A 17960-nucleotide genomic window follows, 5' to 3' on the forward strand; every position below is an offset into this window, starting at 1 on the left:
CACTGATCCTATTACTAGGACACTGCGAACTTGGTTTGCTTTCTTGAGCTCCTTACCACGAACCGAGCTCTGATACCATGTGAAGGGAGTGGGAGAGAAGGAAGGAGTCTCACTTGCAGCTTTCTCACATACACAATGGGGGAATATACACAAAGGTGGAGGTTGAAAACAGTTTTCCTCTTCTTAGTTGTGAAAGCCAAAAGAACTCTCATAGTACAAAAGAATAGGTGAACCCTATATGTGGGTCTCAAACCAAACTTAGCTAACTAAGGTGGCATACTAACTGAGCCACTAACTAGAGTACATAAAGATAGCTGTCATCCAGCTATTATTCATGGGTGGTGTACCAACCGCATCTGCAGCTAATAAGTTGGTGACATAAATGCACAACGATCACCCTTGCATATCACGAGTGGAGCTCGATATCTCAACACCAATTGACAACAGCAAGGATGCTAGAAAGCTGCAACCCTTACACTTGAATAACAAAAATCAAAATTTAAAGAGTCCCACCTAGGAATTGAGCAATGGATTGCATGAGGTAATATCTAATCCAAATGGTAGAACATGCCCCCCTATATACAAAATTTGGATTACTATGTAATGTCCTCATATCCATATCGGGCAAGACACAATACCCAAACATCCATGTGATGGACCAAAGATGCTCACATAGTAGACTCTCATGCCCTCCAATCCTACATTGGTACCATGTCCATGTGCTCTCCTCATATGGGGGCTTACAGGTGGGACAATGGACCCTTATTTCCATGGTGAAGGGTGAGAGGTTGGGGGAGGGGTGCACTTTGTGCAAAACGACAACATGGTGAAGGGTGAGAGTTTGGGGAAGGGGTGCACTTTGTCCAAAATGGAATGAGGAACAATATGTATTTGAGGAGATGCGATGGGGCCTCAAGGGCCCTCCTACTCTCATTAATGTCTCCTCCTAAAAAGCTAAGGGCTCAATTTGGCCAAAAGAAAGCACAAAAGAAGAGCCCCCCCCCTCTTTCCACCCGGGATCAACCTCATCGATGATCTCATAATGAGATTGATAATTTGGAAGGGGTCTTTGATCCTCCCCCTTTTTCTTTTCCAATTCGGGCCCTTGAGCTTTTATTATTTCGAAAAAGAATGGGGAGGGCACATTTATGAAGGGACGTTGGTGGAAGAGGGCAGGGCTTAATTCATGAGAGGGATAGGGGCCTCAATTAAGCACCATAATAGGCCCCCTCACCCCCCCTCCCCCTCCAAAAAAAGAGCTCTCCGTTCCTCAACTACTTCATGGTTAATGGAATCATTAATCATAGTCGATGATCTCATGACCATGAAGGAGTTGAGGGAGGGGGCGCTTTTTTTTGGCCACAAAATTTACCATTCTAGTCAATTTTTTACCACTTATGAGTGGGGAAGCCCTTCCAAAAATAGTAGTCCCCCCCTTTCATATTCCAAATACACAAACACACCCCCCACTGTACATTTTCAACAAATCCCCACTCCTCTAGTCTGGCCCTATCGATAAGATCATTGATGGGGTGAGAGTTGGGGGCACAAGGCTTATATTTCATTTTTTCCCAAAGAATTCGAATTACAAGAAAAAACCACCTCCCCTCCATTGATTATTGCTTGCCTCCCAATCTTCCCTCATCGATGAGATCATTGATGAGGCAACTTGGGGAGAGAGGGGTTATTTTGTTCAAATTACCCCATTTTAAAAAAATCATCTTTCCCCCTTATTCTCATCTCATCAATGTGATCCTTATTGAAACAAGAGTTTACATTTTTTCCTCCCTTATTTTCATCATTGATGAAGTGAGAGTTTACTTTTTTTTCTCCCTTTAAAAAGGCCTTTAAAGGTTAAAAAAATAAGTTTTGATATACAAAAAGCCCACTTCCGTCTTATTTAAAATATTAGCATTCTTCTTATCTCTCTTACTAAAAGAATGGCCAAAATGAATGCACATAAAACCCATGCAAGAAAGGCCTCAAGATGATAATTTACTTTTGGCATTTTTTACTGATAATTAAGAGCCCATACAAAGGCCTCAAGATGGTAATTATGTTTTTCATCGGAAAATATGTATTTGCATATTTGAATGTTAAAATCTGTGGCATCATGGTATGTGCACTTTTAAATAGGAAACAATGTAGGAAAATTAATATAATACATAGTTATGCATGTCAAGATGTACTAAGGAATATTATTATTCTACTTCTTAAACTTTCTAGAAAATTAATGCCAACTCTTCGTATGTCAAAATCTTGATTATTTAAGATCCTTGAGATCTTGTTATATATGAGTACACATAGAGACATGTGTCTTTTTGTGCATGTGTTGGTTATTTAAAGGATTTGAGAGAGAATCTTACAAATAGGTACCAACGTTACCAAAATTAGATGTCTTCACCTACAGTTGTAATAGTATAGCATTTTGGTACAAGCTCACAAGTCATTCGACTGGCAGACCAAGTCGGCTAGCAAGGAAGAGGGGCCACATTGACCCTCCCCAAGGTGCCTTTGGATCTCATTTGAACAACCATGGCAGAGAGGAATGTATAAGCAGGAGTACAATTACCCTTTTGTGTGCTCAGTTCAGTCCAACAAAGGGCTTCAAGTAGGTCAGCTCTATGACAAATTGGCTGTCCCTTGGCTCTATAAGGATGCCATTGGGCCTCATTGCATTAACCCTCTATAGGCAAACTCGACCTCCTTGCATGAAACCAGCCTCAAGGCTGACAAGATGTGGTAGAACACTAACCAACCAAAAACTCACATTAGGATACTAAGCAAACACACCAAACACAGATAGGGGGAGCTATGGTGCTCCTGCTCAAGTACAAAGACACAGACTAGCCCCAAAGCCTTGATGACCCTTTTGGTATTTCTTTATTAATTGAAAAGAGTCCCACAAGTAGATTACACAATGAGTAACAACTCACTCGCATTTAGTGCTCTTCCCTCACTTAGTATGCATCAGTATCACAACACATTCACACCCATGCGACCATAGGCATCCATATTCAGTGCGAGCTATTACTTGTAGCCCAAACAAGGCCACACGCTTCCCAGACAATCACAAGTGTCCACTGACTCATTGAATACCCAAACAATGGGTGAAAGCATAACTGAGCTGCCCCTGGTGCTCAAAAGCACAAACAATCTCTGCAAGCATTCACTGTGATCACTTTGCCAAGCAAGTCTCTTCACAAACCAGCCCAATGCTCACGAGCATTCACTAGAAGGAATGAGTGCATAGGTGCATCCTCATGAAACCAAAATCTCAACCAAGCTCATTCATGAGCTAAGTGCACACCCTCATGGACTCAAAGCCTACACTATCAAGCTAAATGAACCTCTATTCAGCCACTTAGTAGCAGCCCATATTCAAAGGGCACGTGGGTGGCTGTTGTACAACCCATACAACCACAAAGCCATCACCTTGTAATCAATGGCCATCAAGCAGCTCATGCTTTCCATACACCCCATACTATGTATGCTGCAGCAATTTGTACAGCCTCGTAATTAATGCCCTATACGGTCTGTATGTACCAGTTGTACAAGAGCAGGGAACACCTCCGTACAGCCTGCATTTAATGACTAGGCTGTTCCATACATCCCGTGGAAGAAGACACTAACAATCCGTACGTCACCCTACGCAACTGGTTTGCAAACCCGTCCACCATCACACATGCCGCCGTACATCATGTATGGTCATCCATACCAGCAATGATTAAGAACTCTGTACAACCTCACGACAACATCAAGAATTGCCCCGTATAACTATATGACCACCACCATCCATCCAGTGTCTCTCTCCCTCTACCCACAAGGTCCCGTTGTCCCTTCTACATGATTCCCAACTCATTTCCTTCCTCTAAGGCCTTCCAAGCCTTCCTTACCAAAAGGGGTCGCATGGACTTGCTGTGTGGCAGCCCATGCCTTAGGTTGCCCCTAGCCCCCCTCTAATGGGGCCTTTTTTTAAACCCCACCAATGACTAACATCATTTCTAAGGTACTTTGGGCTCCTCTTGGCCCTAAACCTTTCATTTGCCCTTAAGGCACACCTTCCTAGGGGGAAACTTGCACACCCTCATCCTGAGCCCTCGCCAACTTGATGATTCCCAAGGTCGACCCACATGTGAGTACCCTAAAACTCACGCCTCGTGACATACCCCTCTCTTTAAACATGGCAAGCGACCTTGATTGCATAAGAATATTTTAAGGATATGCAGTAGTTGGAATACATGTGAATATACCATCATGAAAGCATGTATTACCATTGAAGACAGCATATATGATTTTTCAAAACCTAGGATAGCAATCCATATAAATTGCAAAACCCAACAAATAGTGACTAGTACACTGATCATAGAAGTCCCAAGGCAGATATATTGTCAGCAAATAGTACCTCGGGTGAAACAAACAATGTCACCGAGCAACCTCTAGATATTTGAGCCTGTCTGTAATAACGAGACAGAGGTACTACCCCTCTCTTGAGCATCAGGCAATGCTCCAAACCTACGCTCTACTGAGCTTGAAGGAGCCACAACCAAGGTCAGCTCAAGCTGAAAAGCATCTAGATAGAGTTGTAATAAATGAGGTGTATTTGCCAAATAACCCTCTTCCAACCACTTTACATGTAATGGAGAATAATTTCTCAATTTTACCAAGTGGTGGTAGGAAACTCTACCTCTGATCTTCCTTTCCTTAGGTTGCATCTCAACAGGCATATTCTATGGCACATCACCCTTGAAAGGCTTAAAGAGACTCACATGGAAAGCATTGTGAATCCTCTAGTGATCCGATAGCTTCAACATGTAAGCTACATCACTCAGCTTCTCTGAAACCTGAAAAGGCCCATAATATCTCATGCTGAGTTTGGGGAACAACCGGTCTTTGCCCCTTCTCTTTTTTAGCCTTGCCTTTTCAAAGCGCAAAAGAACCCAATCATCTTCATTAAATATCAATTCACGACGGTGACAATCAGCTCCATTCTTTTGCTTTGCCTGAGTCTTCTAGAGAGCCTGCTTCACCTTCTTATATGCCACATCCATGCTTTCAACATACCTATCAGCTTTCAAAAATCTTATCTTTTGTATGCAAGATAGGTGGAACTTTCTTGCCTCCTTCCACTATTTCAAAAGGAGCTTTCCTAGTGGAAGTATGTACACTGTTGTTATAAGCAAATTCTACTAAGGGCAGAAATTGCTCCCATTGTGTCTTATGCTCAGACATTCAACAAATCAAGAGCAGTCAAATTAGCCTCTTCGGACTACCCATCTGACTGAGGATAAAAAGAAGATGAAAATCTCAACGTAGTGCCCATATTTTCAAAGAGCCGTCTCCAAAAGAGACTCGTCATGCGCGAATCTCTGTAACTTACGATAGACTGAGGCATCCCATGATATTTGAAAATGTTCTGTATGAGCAACCCATATGATACGCTGTAATCTTCTTCCTTATTGGAATGAAGTGCGCCTGCTTACTAAATCGGCATATAAGACCGTCATTCCCTGTAGGCGTCCTAGGAAGAAGATTAAATATAAAATCCATGGCAATAGAAAGTGAATCTCAGGCGTGAAAAAATCACTTTTCTTTGCATTTATAATCAACCTATGCATGCTAAGTTCTGCAAACACAATTGCCAGATGCTTCCTGTGCTCTACCTCATCTTTTGAGTACACAACCATATCATCGAAGAAAGTGCCCACAAAAGCCCTATGCTCACGGAAGATTCTATCCATCATCCGGTTAAAAGTGTCAGGAGCATTCATAAGCCCAAATGGCATAACTAAGAACTCATACAACCCAAAGCTGGTCCTAAAGGCTGTCTTGGACACATCCTTTGGACGAATGTGTATCTAATCATACCCACTCTTGAGATCTATGCGACTGAAAATGGCTGACCCTTCTAATCTATCCAAGATATCATCAATCCTTGGAATTGGAAATCTATTTTTTATGGTTATCTTGTTGAGTGCACAATAGCCAATGTACATTCTCCAAGAACCATTACTCTTTTGCACCAACAGAACCGGTGAACAATAAGAGGAAGAGATGGGCTGAATTAACCCCTTATCCAAAAGGTCTTTCACCTGGCTCATGATTTTTTGTTTCTGGTCTCCACTCACCCTATAAGGTGCCCTGTTTGGTGGACTACTGCTTGGCACTAAATCAATTGCATGATCCTCAGGCCTCTCAGGTGGAAGTTGCAACGAGTCAAAAAAACACTCTGCAAACTAATTAAGAAAACATGTCCACTATTTATCTAGCTTAGAGATTACAAATTGTGAATCATCAGACTTAATATCCTTCGCAAAAACTAAATACGCAGAAATATGATGCTTCATCACTGAGCATGTAGCTGAAGCAAATACAACAAGGACTGACTCTCCCTTTAGTTTGACATCCAAAGTATGCTTCTTTTCTCTATGTTCTAGGGAGATCTTCCGTTTATACGTGTCCACCAAAGCATGTACTCTGTGACACCAAGGCATTCCCAGCAAAACATCACAACCCGTAAGGCATTATATAAAATTCCTCACTGTCTCGCTGTCCACAAAGCTCTGTATATGTAGTCGGAGCTTTCCAATGATAGAGGTAGCCGGAGTGCTAAACCCAGGACAAGCCAATCCTGCTTCACTCATAGGCCCTATCTCCTCTGCACAGATTCCAAGTTTGCCTGCCAATTCAGAAGAGAGAAAATTTGCACGAGCACCTGGGTCAAAGAAAATCAATGTCATATGATCCCTAACTTTGCCCCATGCCTTGCAAAGCTCTATAGCACCATCATTAGGCTGCTCACTGATAACATCGGGCATTAACCCTGTAGATGGTTTAGGCTTCTTGCCTTTTTGCTCTTCCCTATCATCACCTTTTCCTTTAAGCTTGCGTTTTGGGCAATTCCATGCCATATGGCTCTCTTCTTTACATTGAAAGCATTTGTTAGCCTCCATCAAGGCTTTCCTTTCCTCACGTGATAGCGAATTAGAACCTGGTCAATCACGCTTCTTCCCTTCGTTAAAAGGAGGCTTGGAAGCATTCCCTGCTTTCTTAAAATACTCAAACTTACTGTTTTTATACCCGCTGGTTTTTCCCAACAGCAATGCATCAACTATGGTAGCATTCTCAATGAGTTGAGATATGTTGGTAACCCTTGTTTTAGTGCAGCAGTGTCTAATTTCCTTTGGCAGCCCACAACAGTATTTTTCAATCTGTTCTTACAAGAGCACATGCCTATAGGAGCTGACCGGCAAGAGAGCTTCCCCAAACTTTTTGTAGTATTCTTCCAAGTTATGACAATGAGCTACATCCAACTTGTGCCATGCTGTCATGAAATCTACTTCAAAGGTAGTGGTCAACCAAGTAGCTGAAAACACCTGCTTAAACTGAACCCAACTCATGGGTGCTCTATTTTGGAGCAGTAAATTTGTCCACCACTGTACAGCATTCCCCTTCAAAAAGATGGTTGCCTTTCGCATTTAAGATGACTCAGTGAAGTTCCCCCCTGAGAAGGCTGCATCAAACTGTTGCACAAAAGTGAGTGCCTTCAACCTGTCCTGAACATTAAAGGTCTCCAACTTCACTGCTGCACCACCCTCTTTGTAATCTTTTACCTTCACTTTGGGTGTTAGATTATCATACATAGGCGGCTACAAAAATGGATGTTGAATTGCATTCCCTCCAACCTGTCCTGCGCTACCACTACCCATTAGAGGGTTTGTCAAACCAGCCCCAAGCATACTAAACATCCCTGCAGGAGCTCCAAAGGTCCCTGAACTTCCACTTTGCATTCCTAGCTACATGCCAATATTGCCATACAGCATGTTAGGCATTGTGGGCTGCATTTCCCCAAATACATTGCCTTGCATCCCTTGCATCCCAGGCTGAAAACCAACGGGGTAATTTCCAAGCATTCCTTGACCATCATTAGCTTGACCAGCCATTGCTTGAAATACTGAACCCCCACCAAAATACCCTGGATGCATAAAGGGTTGGGGAAAAGCTTGCTGCCCTTGATTTGAATTCTGAAAATCACCCCCATGCATAACCATACCAGGACTTGAAAGGGCTGCTGCCCTGAAACTCCCTATACATTTGGCATTACTCGAGGTTGTCCATCCAATGGATTCACTCCAAATGGCTCTTTTTGAATCCCACTAAGCTCCCTTGAATGAGAATGCTTCTTTCTCTCCTTAGACCTCAAAGGAGTCTGCATAAACTCAAAGAACCACGGATCCTGCGTGAGCTACGTGAGTGCTCCCACAGCGCTCACTAGTTGTGCCTTAAAGATAGCATCGGCATCCTCTGCATCCTCAACCCCTTTTGACCCTTTCGACTGAGAGGCACTCACACCAAAAGGATTTACCACTTGCTGTGCCTCAACATTTTGGTCATCTTGGGAGGCACCCTCATGCATAGATTGCTCTTCTTGCTCATCCTGGGAAGACTGCCCCTCCATATCCCAATCATTATCTGTCAAAGACATATTTGCTAATTTTCTTCTTGCTGTAATCAAATTACAGCAAACACTCAGCAGAGACAATCACAGGCTCACCTCCTTAAGAAAGATGATGATGTCCCGGCAACGGAACCATGAAACCAGCCTCAAGGCCGACAAGAGGGTGGTAGAACACTAACGAGCCAAAAACTTTTACATTAGGATACACAGCAAACACTCCAAACACAGATACGGGGAGCTAGAGCGCTCCTGCTCAAGTACAAAGACACAGACTGGCCCCAAAGCCTTGGTGCCCCTTTCGGTATTTCTTTGTTAATTGAAAAGAGTCCCACGAGTAGATTACACAATGAGTAACAACTCACTCCCATTTAGTGCTCTTCCCTCACTCAGTATGCATCAGTATCACAACATATTAGGCTGCAGAGCTTTGCTCTCACGAGTCACACCCATGTGACCATAGGCATCCATACTGAGTGCAAACACATGCATTTAACATGGGAGACAAGTGTCCACTGACTCACTGGAATACCCAAACAATGGGTGAAAGCATAACTGAGCTGCCCCCGGTGCTCAGAAGCATAAACAATCTCTGCAAGCATTCATTGTGATCACTCTGCCAAGCAAGTGTCTTCACAAACCAGGCCAATGCTCACGGGCATTCACTAGAAGGAATGAGTGCATAGGTGCATCCTCATGAAACCAAAATCTCAACCGAGCTCATTCATGAGCTAAGTGCACACCCTCATGGACTCAAAGCCTGCCCTATCAAGCTGAGATGAACCTCTATTCAGCCACTTAGTAGCATCCCATATATCAAAGGGGCACGTGGGTGGCTGTTGTACAACCCATACAACCACAAAGCCATCACCTTGTAATCAATGGCCATCAAGCAGCCCGTGCTTTCCGTACACCCCGTACTATGTATGCTGCTGCAATCCATACAGCCTTGTAATTAATGCCCTGTACAATATGTATGTACCAGCCGTACAAGAGCAGGGAACACCTCCGTACAGCCTGCATTTAATGGCTAGGCTGTTCCATACAGCCCGTGGAAGAAGACTAACAATCCATACGTCATCCTACACAACTGGTTTGCAGACACGTACGCCGTCGCACGTGCAGCCGTACATCACGTACAGCCATCCGTACCAGCAATGATCAAGAACTCCGTACAACTGCACGGCAGCAGCAGGAATTGCCCCATACAACCGTACGACCACTGCCATCCATCCAGTGTCTTTTGCCCCTGTAGGGTGCCTTTGAACCCCTAATCTTATTAGATCGTTCCTCTGGCATACAACAGACAGGAAGACATCCAGCAATAGAAGGAGCACAAGTCCCCCTTTTGGTACTCAAAGGCCTGAAGGTGGGTCAGCTCTAGACTGCTACATAGACATCAAATTTGGGGCATGTTTGCATATTAATCAGTCCACATCAGATATATGTTCCCAGCTGTCTACTTTGCTGAGCAGTCTTCCAGAGTTGGAAGTGCTTCTAAGTCGTAGCAGCCCCAATCATCCCATGTCTCTGACACGAAGAGCCCCAATAGTCTCAAGTGCATCATCAACTCTCTACGGGCATCTAGTTGCTGCCAGTTTGTTAGTGGCTTGTAAGAATAGAGGAAATCTGAGCTACCTGTATGATATCCAGGTTGTGTACTGGCTTATCTATGGCCATGGAATTAGCTCAGTGGTCTTACTGCATGTTGTCCTCATCCTGATAAAAAGTTTGGGGATATTTAAGGAAGAGGTGTAAGCATCTCTCCTTCTAAGATTAGAGGATGATTCTCTTGCATGTATTGCTTCATCAAATATTCGAATAAGAGATTCTTAGACCTTTTTTTTGAGGAGAAGGGGAGAGATATACAAAGATCCAGTGGTTTTTGGGGTCAGTTGCAACCTCTTGTGAATCAAATAGCAAGCATATTCTCGGATTGGGGGGGTAGTTTGTCAGAAATGACAGGGAATTCTTGGAATGTTTTGATCACACGACGCTTAGATCTCAAATAGGTTTTGATGATGGCACATCTCAGCAACACCCATCTTACATTGTATCATCCTATTTTAGTAGAGGTGTACTACACACTTTGTTGTTCCTTGTGGCATTTCATACATTGTACTATACTTTGTCTCGTATACTAATAGAGACCAAATGGGCATTGGACGACATATTTACCCACCCACCCCCCTTCCCCCCCCCCCCCTCTCTCTCTCTCTCCCCCCCCCACATACACATACATGCATGCATACATAAATATGTATGTACGTATAGAAAATAGATATACATATGTGTATTTACGAGCGCCTGCTCTCTCTCTCTCTCTCTCTCTCTCTCTCTCTCTCTCACACACACACACACACACAAAGAATTGAGATCACACTAACTCAATATTGGATCAGTAGAGGGTAGGGAATATTCTAACCAAGGGTTAGAAACAACCTAAAGTTGAGTCTAGAGCTTGATGCCATGGTAAGAGCTATTCTAGGAACGTGTGGAAAATCAGGCTATTTTAGGCCATAAACCCTTAAGATTCAAGTTAGGTGCCAAATATAGGACAGCTACTTGTATAAATACAAGTCAAGGTCCCATTGCTAGGGACATCTTAGGTAAAGTAAGTCCAATTGTGTTGCCCAGTTGGCAAAAAGTTGTAGGTTGATAAAAGGGGCATGTGTTCTAACTATCAATCCTCAATCGTTTTGACATGAGGCTTCACATGTGGTTCAAGGTACATGACCTATGGCCGGGTGGTGAGATCGCCAGGTATTTCAGGGCTTGATTATAGTGATTGTTTTGTTCTCATTGCTGCGACTTGAGAAATCCATGGATTCTTACTTGAGGCGGTTATACAAGGCATGAAATCTAATAATATGGTACTTCTTGTCCTTCCACCCCCACCACTCTAGGGGGGCCCTCACTGCTCTATCAAACAAACACAAGGAATGTATTGAAAAAAGTCCAAAAGAAGGTTAATACAAACTAGACCATGTTGCCCCATTCTTCTGATTCTTGCCTCTGAAACTTCTCAACCTCTACAACATTCACAATATGCCAAAACACGCAATCTCCATTTTAAAAGAATACAGGCCTCCTAAAAGACCAAACAGAGCAATATGTTGTGGGCAGTTGATAGCAAGAGCTTGGAAAACGGGGAGCAAATGAGCTTTTGGAAGAGAAGTAGATGCAATAGCCTACTTAGGAAACTCATTGACAAATGGGAACCAAATCAGATAAAAAATATAAGATCATATTTTTCTACAGAAAAGAAGGCGATGATAGAGCCCATAGATACGAGAAACTATCCAACAAGATCGTGAGAGTAATCAGGTGTATGTGGAGAGGCTCTTGCCAATTCAAGTGTGAAACTCGGAGAAAAGGGTATGTGCTCAATGCATGGACAGCAAGAGAGAACCGACAGCACATTTTCTCGGAATGACCTGCATAGTCACACATCAAGAAGAGGTTCATAAACCCTCTCATGCACCATCTCTTCAATTATAAACACGTTATGAATCCCATAAGCATCTGCGTCTCCGTTTTTTGCATTATGTGCCAAAATCATGTGCCATAAAATTGAATATATACCTTTGTAAGACTAGAATATATCCAATCATACAAATTTAGATTTTTTGTTGTTCTAAAGTCCACAAATCTACACAGAAAATAAAAGAGAAAACGAAAGAGAAGAAAAAAGAGGCAACAAAACTTTTTTGAAAAACATAAGTAAGACATACTTAGCAAGCAAAGCAACACTTTTGTCGTCATCAGTGCCCAAGCATAAGCAGCTATATTGGGTTTCTAAAGACCCACTGAGTCTCTTGGGCAAACCGAGTGCTTACTAAAATATGTCAAATAAACAAAAGAGAGAAAACAAGAAATAAAGAAGAAAGGAAGAAGGTGACTAAAGAAAGCAAATCAATAGAATTTAAGGTTAAAACATTCAAGTCAGTAAACACTTCAAAAGGGCTAAATCTGACGAATATATATCAGTCTTCTGCGAGTTCCAAGACGATGCCTTACTGCTTCCTCATAGATGAACTCAATTCCAATTTCATAGGCTTCAAGATTGATATGCAGCTAAAGCAAGACAACCAGAAGGGCAACAAGAATTGCTGCTATGACGGAGTATTTCAAAGCAGCTACGGTTATGGCGATCGCTACCAATAGTAACTGCCAAAATATTTGCACCACTGCCAAGCCGAGCAGGCCAGTTAGCAAAAGAGCAAGAAGGTTTTCTGACGTTGGATCGAGAATATCACGCCATTGTACCGCAAATACTTCATCATCCAATCCGATTAGTTTTTCTGGTGGAGATTGCTCCTTCTCGGAACTCCAAAACCATCTAAATTTTTTCCAGATGCCCCCCTGGGAAGGGAGATCCTGGGTTTCCACGCCGGCTAATTCAGCATCTTCTTCTGCTTGGTCTACAGATTCAACGTCGGAAAAATCCTTCTCGTTCCCTGCATTTGGCTGTTTCTCGGCAGGACTAGACTCTTCAGGATCGCCGTTGCGAGGGGAGGAATAGCGGGGGTGAATGGGAGATGGGTTTTTGTTGATGGGTTGTGGAGCAAAGAGGGGGTTGAGCTGACGAACAGGATTGATGGAGAAGCTAAGGTAATGGGAACAGAGAGGAGATCGATGGATGGACAAGGAAGGCAAAGCAAGCAATCTGGGAGAGATGAAGGAGGGCCATGGAGCTATGGCGCCATATCCATAGCCATAACCATAGCCATAGCCATAGCTATAGCCCATCTATTGCCCAGCTCTTGCTACTTACCTCCAAGCACTTGCTTTACATATAGCTTCATTTCCCACACTTTGGGTTGAGTGACTTTGGGTTGAGCTCCCCCCTAGTATCGGTATTGCACCTCGATTTCTCATTGGATTTCAGGGATGCCAAGTTGCATGATCACTTGTTTGGAATTTTAGTGTGGTCTTGGGCCTTAGGCATGCCCTGCATACTTGGGTCCATATGGATCTTGGTACCTTCTCCGCTCTCAGGTTAGTTGTGGCTCAAAGATTTAAATTGTAGAAAACCGATGGTTTGAAACACAAATAAGATTTTTTCGATTGTCTTTGCCGTGACCATCGACTACCTTGAGATGTATAGGGGAATTTGAGTCCACACTTGAGGTGGCGCTAAATTCATAAGATGGGGGGAAAGAGTTCTCCATGAGTCATCTAGTGGGTGTTAGTGCCTCACACAGAAAAGCCGGCACTCAAAACAAAACCAAACCCTTGCCACCTGGGCACAACGACGCCACCGCACAATGAGACCCTATTGTGGCGACAAATCAAATTGCAGGAGGTGACAACGCCATAAGAGACTAACATAAATTGGGCACAACAACATGTCACATATTTCTATGCGTTCAAGTCAGGCCCAAGACATAGTGGAGTAGAGGAGGAAGAGAATGAAAATGAGAGCATAGTGGATTAGCAAAAAGATACGAGGTGCAAAGTGGTTGAACCAAATACATAGACTCACCATCCCACGGTTTTCGATGCTGCTTAGAGCATGTATTGCTCAATGCTACCCTGGCATATTGAAGCAAAAATGATTGCCTGTGTAAGCCAAAGGTGGCTAGAAATTGGGGAGGTGCGACAACTTTTTTTATTGCATGAAGATAGAAACTAATTGTTTATTGTGAAACTAGTGGTAAATAGGCCAGTGGAGGAGTGGGTAAAGAGCATGCAAATAACAAAAGCAATTGCATCTCCCCAAAAAAAGCAACAGCCACTATATTTGCGATAACTTTTGATTTGTAGGAGTCTTTGTTATTTCCACAAAGCTGAGATTGAGGTCTATGACTTTCTAGAAAAAGTTGGGGTCTAGATTGGCAGGATAGAGGGTCAAAAACTCAGAATATAGCACGCGACATTTTTTTGTAGCTGATTTTTTGAGGAGCAGAGGAAGTTAGTGAGTGTCTTGCAATTCGAAGAAGGGTGGTGCTTCCACTTTGCACCAACCAAAGTCTTCCTTGTGTATGAAAGTCCCCTTTGATTGGTGTTCTTGTTTGCAAACACAGAAATTTAAAAATGTGGTTTGAAGAAGTTATGATTGTCGCAAGGTGTGTTGATGAGATATATGAGTTGTTGACCCTTTTCTAGTGTTTGGTGTATGTTCGTGTGTTAGAAGCCTATCATAAAGGTTGCCTACAATCATCTAGTTTCTCTCATCAACGTGTACTTGTGTGCATGCATGTGTGTGTGTTACATGCTAGCTTCCTCAAGGTTTATTTAAAAATGAGATAAAATGCTTAAAAATATTCTAACAAGTTACTACTTTGCCAAAAATGGTTGTATACATCTATTTATTATACATTATCAAAATTAGAACAGATTTTAATGAGCAAGAAGTGTGTATTTTAGGGTATATTCTTGGTTTGCCTTCAAAAGGCCTTAGCTTTTGGTCCTCACTTTCCAAAGCTAAAAGTAATGTTGTGAACTGTGGTTTATTTTAGTGCTAAGTTGAGCTGTGTGCTTAGGGTTTGAATGAGATTAACTATGTCTCTTTATGTTGGTTCTAAAGCTATCATTCTTGTGGGCATAAGAAGTGATTATAACGATAGAAACAAAAGAATTTTTGATTGTTGCCTACAATTATATACACAAAACCCACAATCACATGCTAACCATCTATTTCATGAAACAATTATCATATAAATTAATAGGGAGCATTAGGATTAGCTAGAGAAGCATCAAAACATGATCAAAACTATGCACTTAAAATTAATACAAGAAAAACGCTTGGAAAATATTCCACATAATTATTTGGAAAAATACACGTATACATATATTATTTGATATTATCAAGCTGAAGAAGAATATACCTTAATGTGTATGGAGTGTATCTTTTCTTGTTTCTCTAAAAAAGGGCTTTTTTAAAAAGCTTTCCTTCAGATGGCCTTAACATTTGGTCCTCACTTTCATGAGCTAAAAGTAGTGTTGTAAATTGTAGTTATGTGTCCCAAGTTCTCAACGGTTCACATTCCCACATATGGAAGTGTTGAATAGGAGAAATTTAAAAAGATAATCGAGAGATTCTATGGATAATGTGCCTCAAAATTTGAAGAAAGAGTGGATTTAATCAATAGAATGTACTTGTTGGGCTATGGTCTGCTAGCTGCAAGGTTATGTGCATACAAGGTTTCTATGCATATCATGTTTGGTCTTTATCTATATACATATATGTTGTTGGATTTTTAAAGGTATTATGTTTGCAATTACAGATCTATTTGTGTCTAGTTTGGTTTTAACTTCTTGATCTTATGCTTCAATCTAGGCATTGGCAACTTGATGGATGCCACCACATCACCATGCACTATGTGTAGTTGTTTCTTCTAGAGGGCAACTTGTCTTGGTAAATACTTCAAATTTCTTTCTTCCCTACATTGAAGAGATTGCTTCATCCATCCATAAGTTTTTTTGTGACTGTGGACTTTGTCATCAAACATCAAACAATCTCATCTTGCTCTTCATTCTCATCTATTGTGCACATTACAAGTCCTAGCATGCAAAACATGATCTAAGATGTACAATAGTATCACTTCCACCTAGTTCCTATTGCTAGCAATTTAAATATCAGGTCCTCAAGACCTACCTATCACTTTTTCCCACCCCTCAATTGTAGACATTCATGTCGAATAGCATCCTTTTATTTTTCCTTGTTATCCTCCTAGGTCAAAAGGAAGTAAACCCTTCCTTTCATACTAGCCACATTGCCTCAAGCCACCTACATCCAAGCATATTTGAGTCTCTTGTCCATGTGTCTTCAACGTTTGTAGCCCATGTTTTAATCTCTCCCATATGCATGCCATCTTCAAATCCAATCCCTCAATTGACTCCTCAAAGCCCCAATCAAGAATCTTTCGATTGCCATTGATTTTTGCCTATATAACTCTACTTGGGAACTCTCCATAAGATGCATCATGCATTGAATCATGTGGCATGTTACCTTTACCTGGTCATCTAAGATTTCCTCATTTCACATGATTTGGAAAGATATATATTTCTGTCAAAGGAATCCAAATCATAGGCTTGCATTTGCAGTACATCCATAGCATCAAGAGGCATATTCATATGAGAATCTTCGAATCCTATCCTTCTACATTAGAGCTTCTACAATAGGCTTGTTTCCCTACTCTTCATTATCATTGTCATTGTTTTCACACTTTGTTTTCACTGGCACTATGTCTTGATCAAAATGGGATTGATACGGTTCATGCCCATCCTCTTGTCTACCTTCATCCATAACTGTCTCCTCCTCATGGACTAGTTGCATAAATGCATCCCAAGCATCTACCTCTCCATCATGCTGAGCATCTGTCACGTTTAAACAATCTTCTTTCTAGTTGGAAATATAAATCACATGCTTCTCCTCTTCTTCACAACATAAAAATCCTCCTTATTTTCAGCATCCATGTTTGGTCCTTCTTCAAGATATCTTGGATCCTCTTCTAATTGAGCCTTGTACCGATAAGAGCTCTTTGCTTCTTCTTCATCACCCCCTTCAAGCATCTCTAGCTCCACTTCATTGGCCTTGGCTAAAAACGATTCCTCATCTATGAATTGAGAGTTTGAAGTGTAATCAAGCAGTCCTTCACCACCTTCTATAAATGAAATTGCAACACCTATCATTGGGGATGGCAAAAGTCCTTTGTCACATTCTATCACATCATTGGTCTCCTCTCATTTCATTACATCGTATCCAATTGCATCGTTGGCATTACCAGCATGTTGAGTTGATACATCAAAAAGAAAATCACGGCTTGGCATATAAGGCAACACAGACACATCCCAATCAGGATTTACAAGCTTTGACATTGATCAAACCAATTGATGCATTTTTCACTGCTTGGCATGTGCAGTTTCAATAGATTCATCAAAGTGACAAGGATTCTTGAATTCCACCTTCAATCTGAGATTCGCCATGAGCCCAGCAACAAATCTGTTAATCTTCAGTACTTTGAGTGGACTTCAGGATGCAAAGAAGGATCCATTCTTGTCAGAGCTTAGCAAATTGGTTTAGGTAGTGGTCCACTTTTTGATTGGATGTTTGCTGGTGGTCACACAACTCCTTCTAGATTTGATTATATCCCTTTCATGTGCATACTTGACCAAAAATGTAGCTCTTACCTCCTAATATTCAACATCCTAATTTTGGGTTCATGAAACACCTTGAACAAAACTCTGAAACCATAGCCTTGCTTCACCTTGGAAATAAGAGCGTAGGATTTGTAAAAGAACTATGGGTCTATCTTTTTCATTTAGCAATGCTGTGAACTCTATATCTTTGATGAATTGAGAAGAATCCTCATTAGACAATCCAAGAAGCTTGGGAAAATCTTGGGCCATCTCGCTCTTGAAACAATAGGTATATATGTGACATAAGTGCTTTCCTCAATCATAGGAAATTCCTAAGAAAACTCTTAGATGGGGGCTCCAAAATAGTGATGAGAGAAACCAGAGGACCATGGGTGACCTAGATTATAGGCCTATAACA

At 41.8% G+C, this 17960-nt stretch overlaps 1 protein-coding gene and 1 pseudogene across 1 annotated transcript; both read right to left on the reverse strand.

Moving 5' to 3' along the window:
• Nucleotides 1-6524: 6524 nt before the first annotated feature.
• On the reverse strand, nucleotides 6525-7331 carry LOC147887946 (uncharacterized; annotated as a pseudogene).
• Nucleotides 7332-12426: 5095 nt separating this feature from the next.
• LOC147887947 (uncharacterized) lies at nucleotides 12427-13262 on the reverse strand. Its single transcript, XM_087393862.1, has one exon. The coding sequence runs from the start codon at nucleotides 13205-13207 to the stop codon at nucleotides 12533-12535; it is 675 nt and encodes a 224-aa protein (XP_087249988.1). The 5' UTR covers nucleotides 13208-13262; the 3' UTR covers nucleotides 12427-12532.
• Between the last annotated feature and the right edge of the window lie 4698 nt (nucleotides 13263-17960).

This window comes from Dipteris shenzhenensis, chromosome 22, assembly GCF_047967505.1.
Source record: "Dipteris shenzhenensis isolate YYH24624 ecotype China chromosome 22, Dip_SZ_1.0, whole genome shotgun sequence".
NCBI lineage: Eukaryota > Viridiplantae > Streptophyta > Polypodiopsida > Gleicheniales > Dipteridaceae > Dipteris > Dipteris shenzhenensis.

Bases quoted from the DNA above. Each gene is read 5' to 3' on its own strand.
- LOC147887947 (XM_087393862.1), bottom strand. From the start codon at position 13,207: ATGGGCTATAGCTATGGCTATGGCTATGGTTATGGCTATGGATATGGC.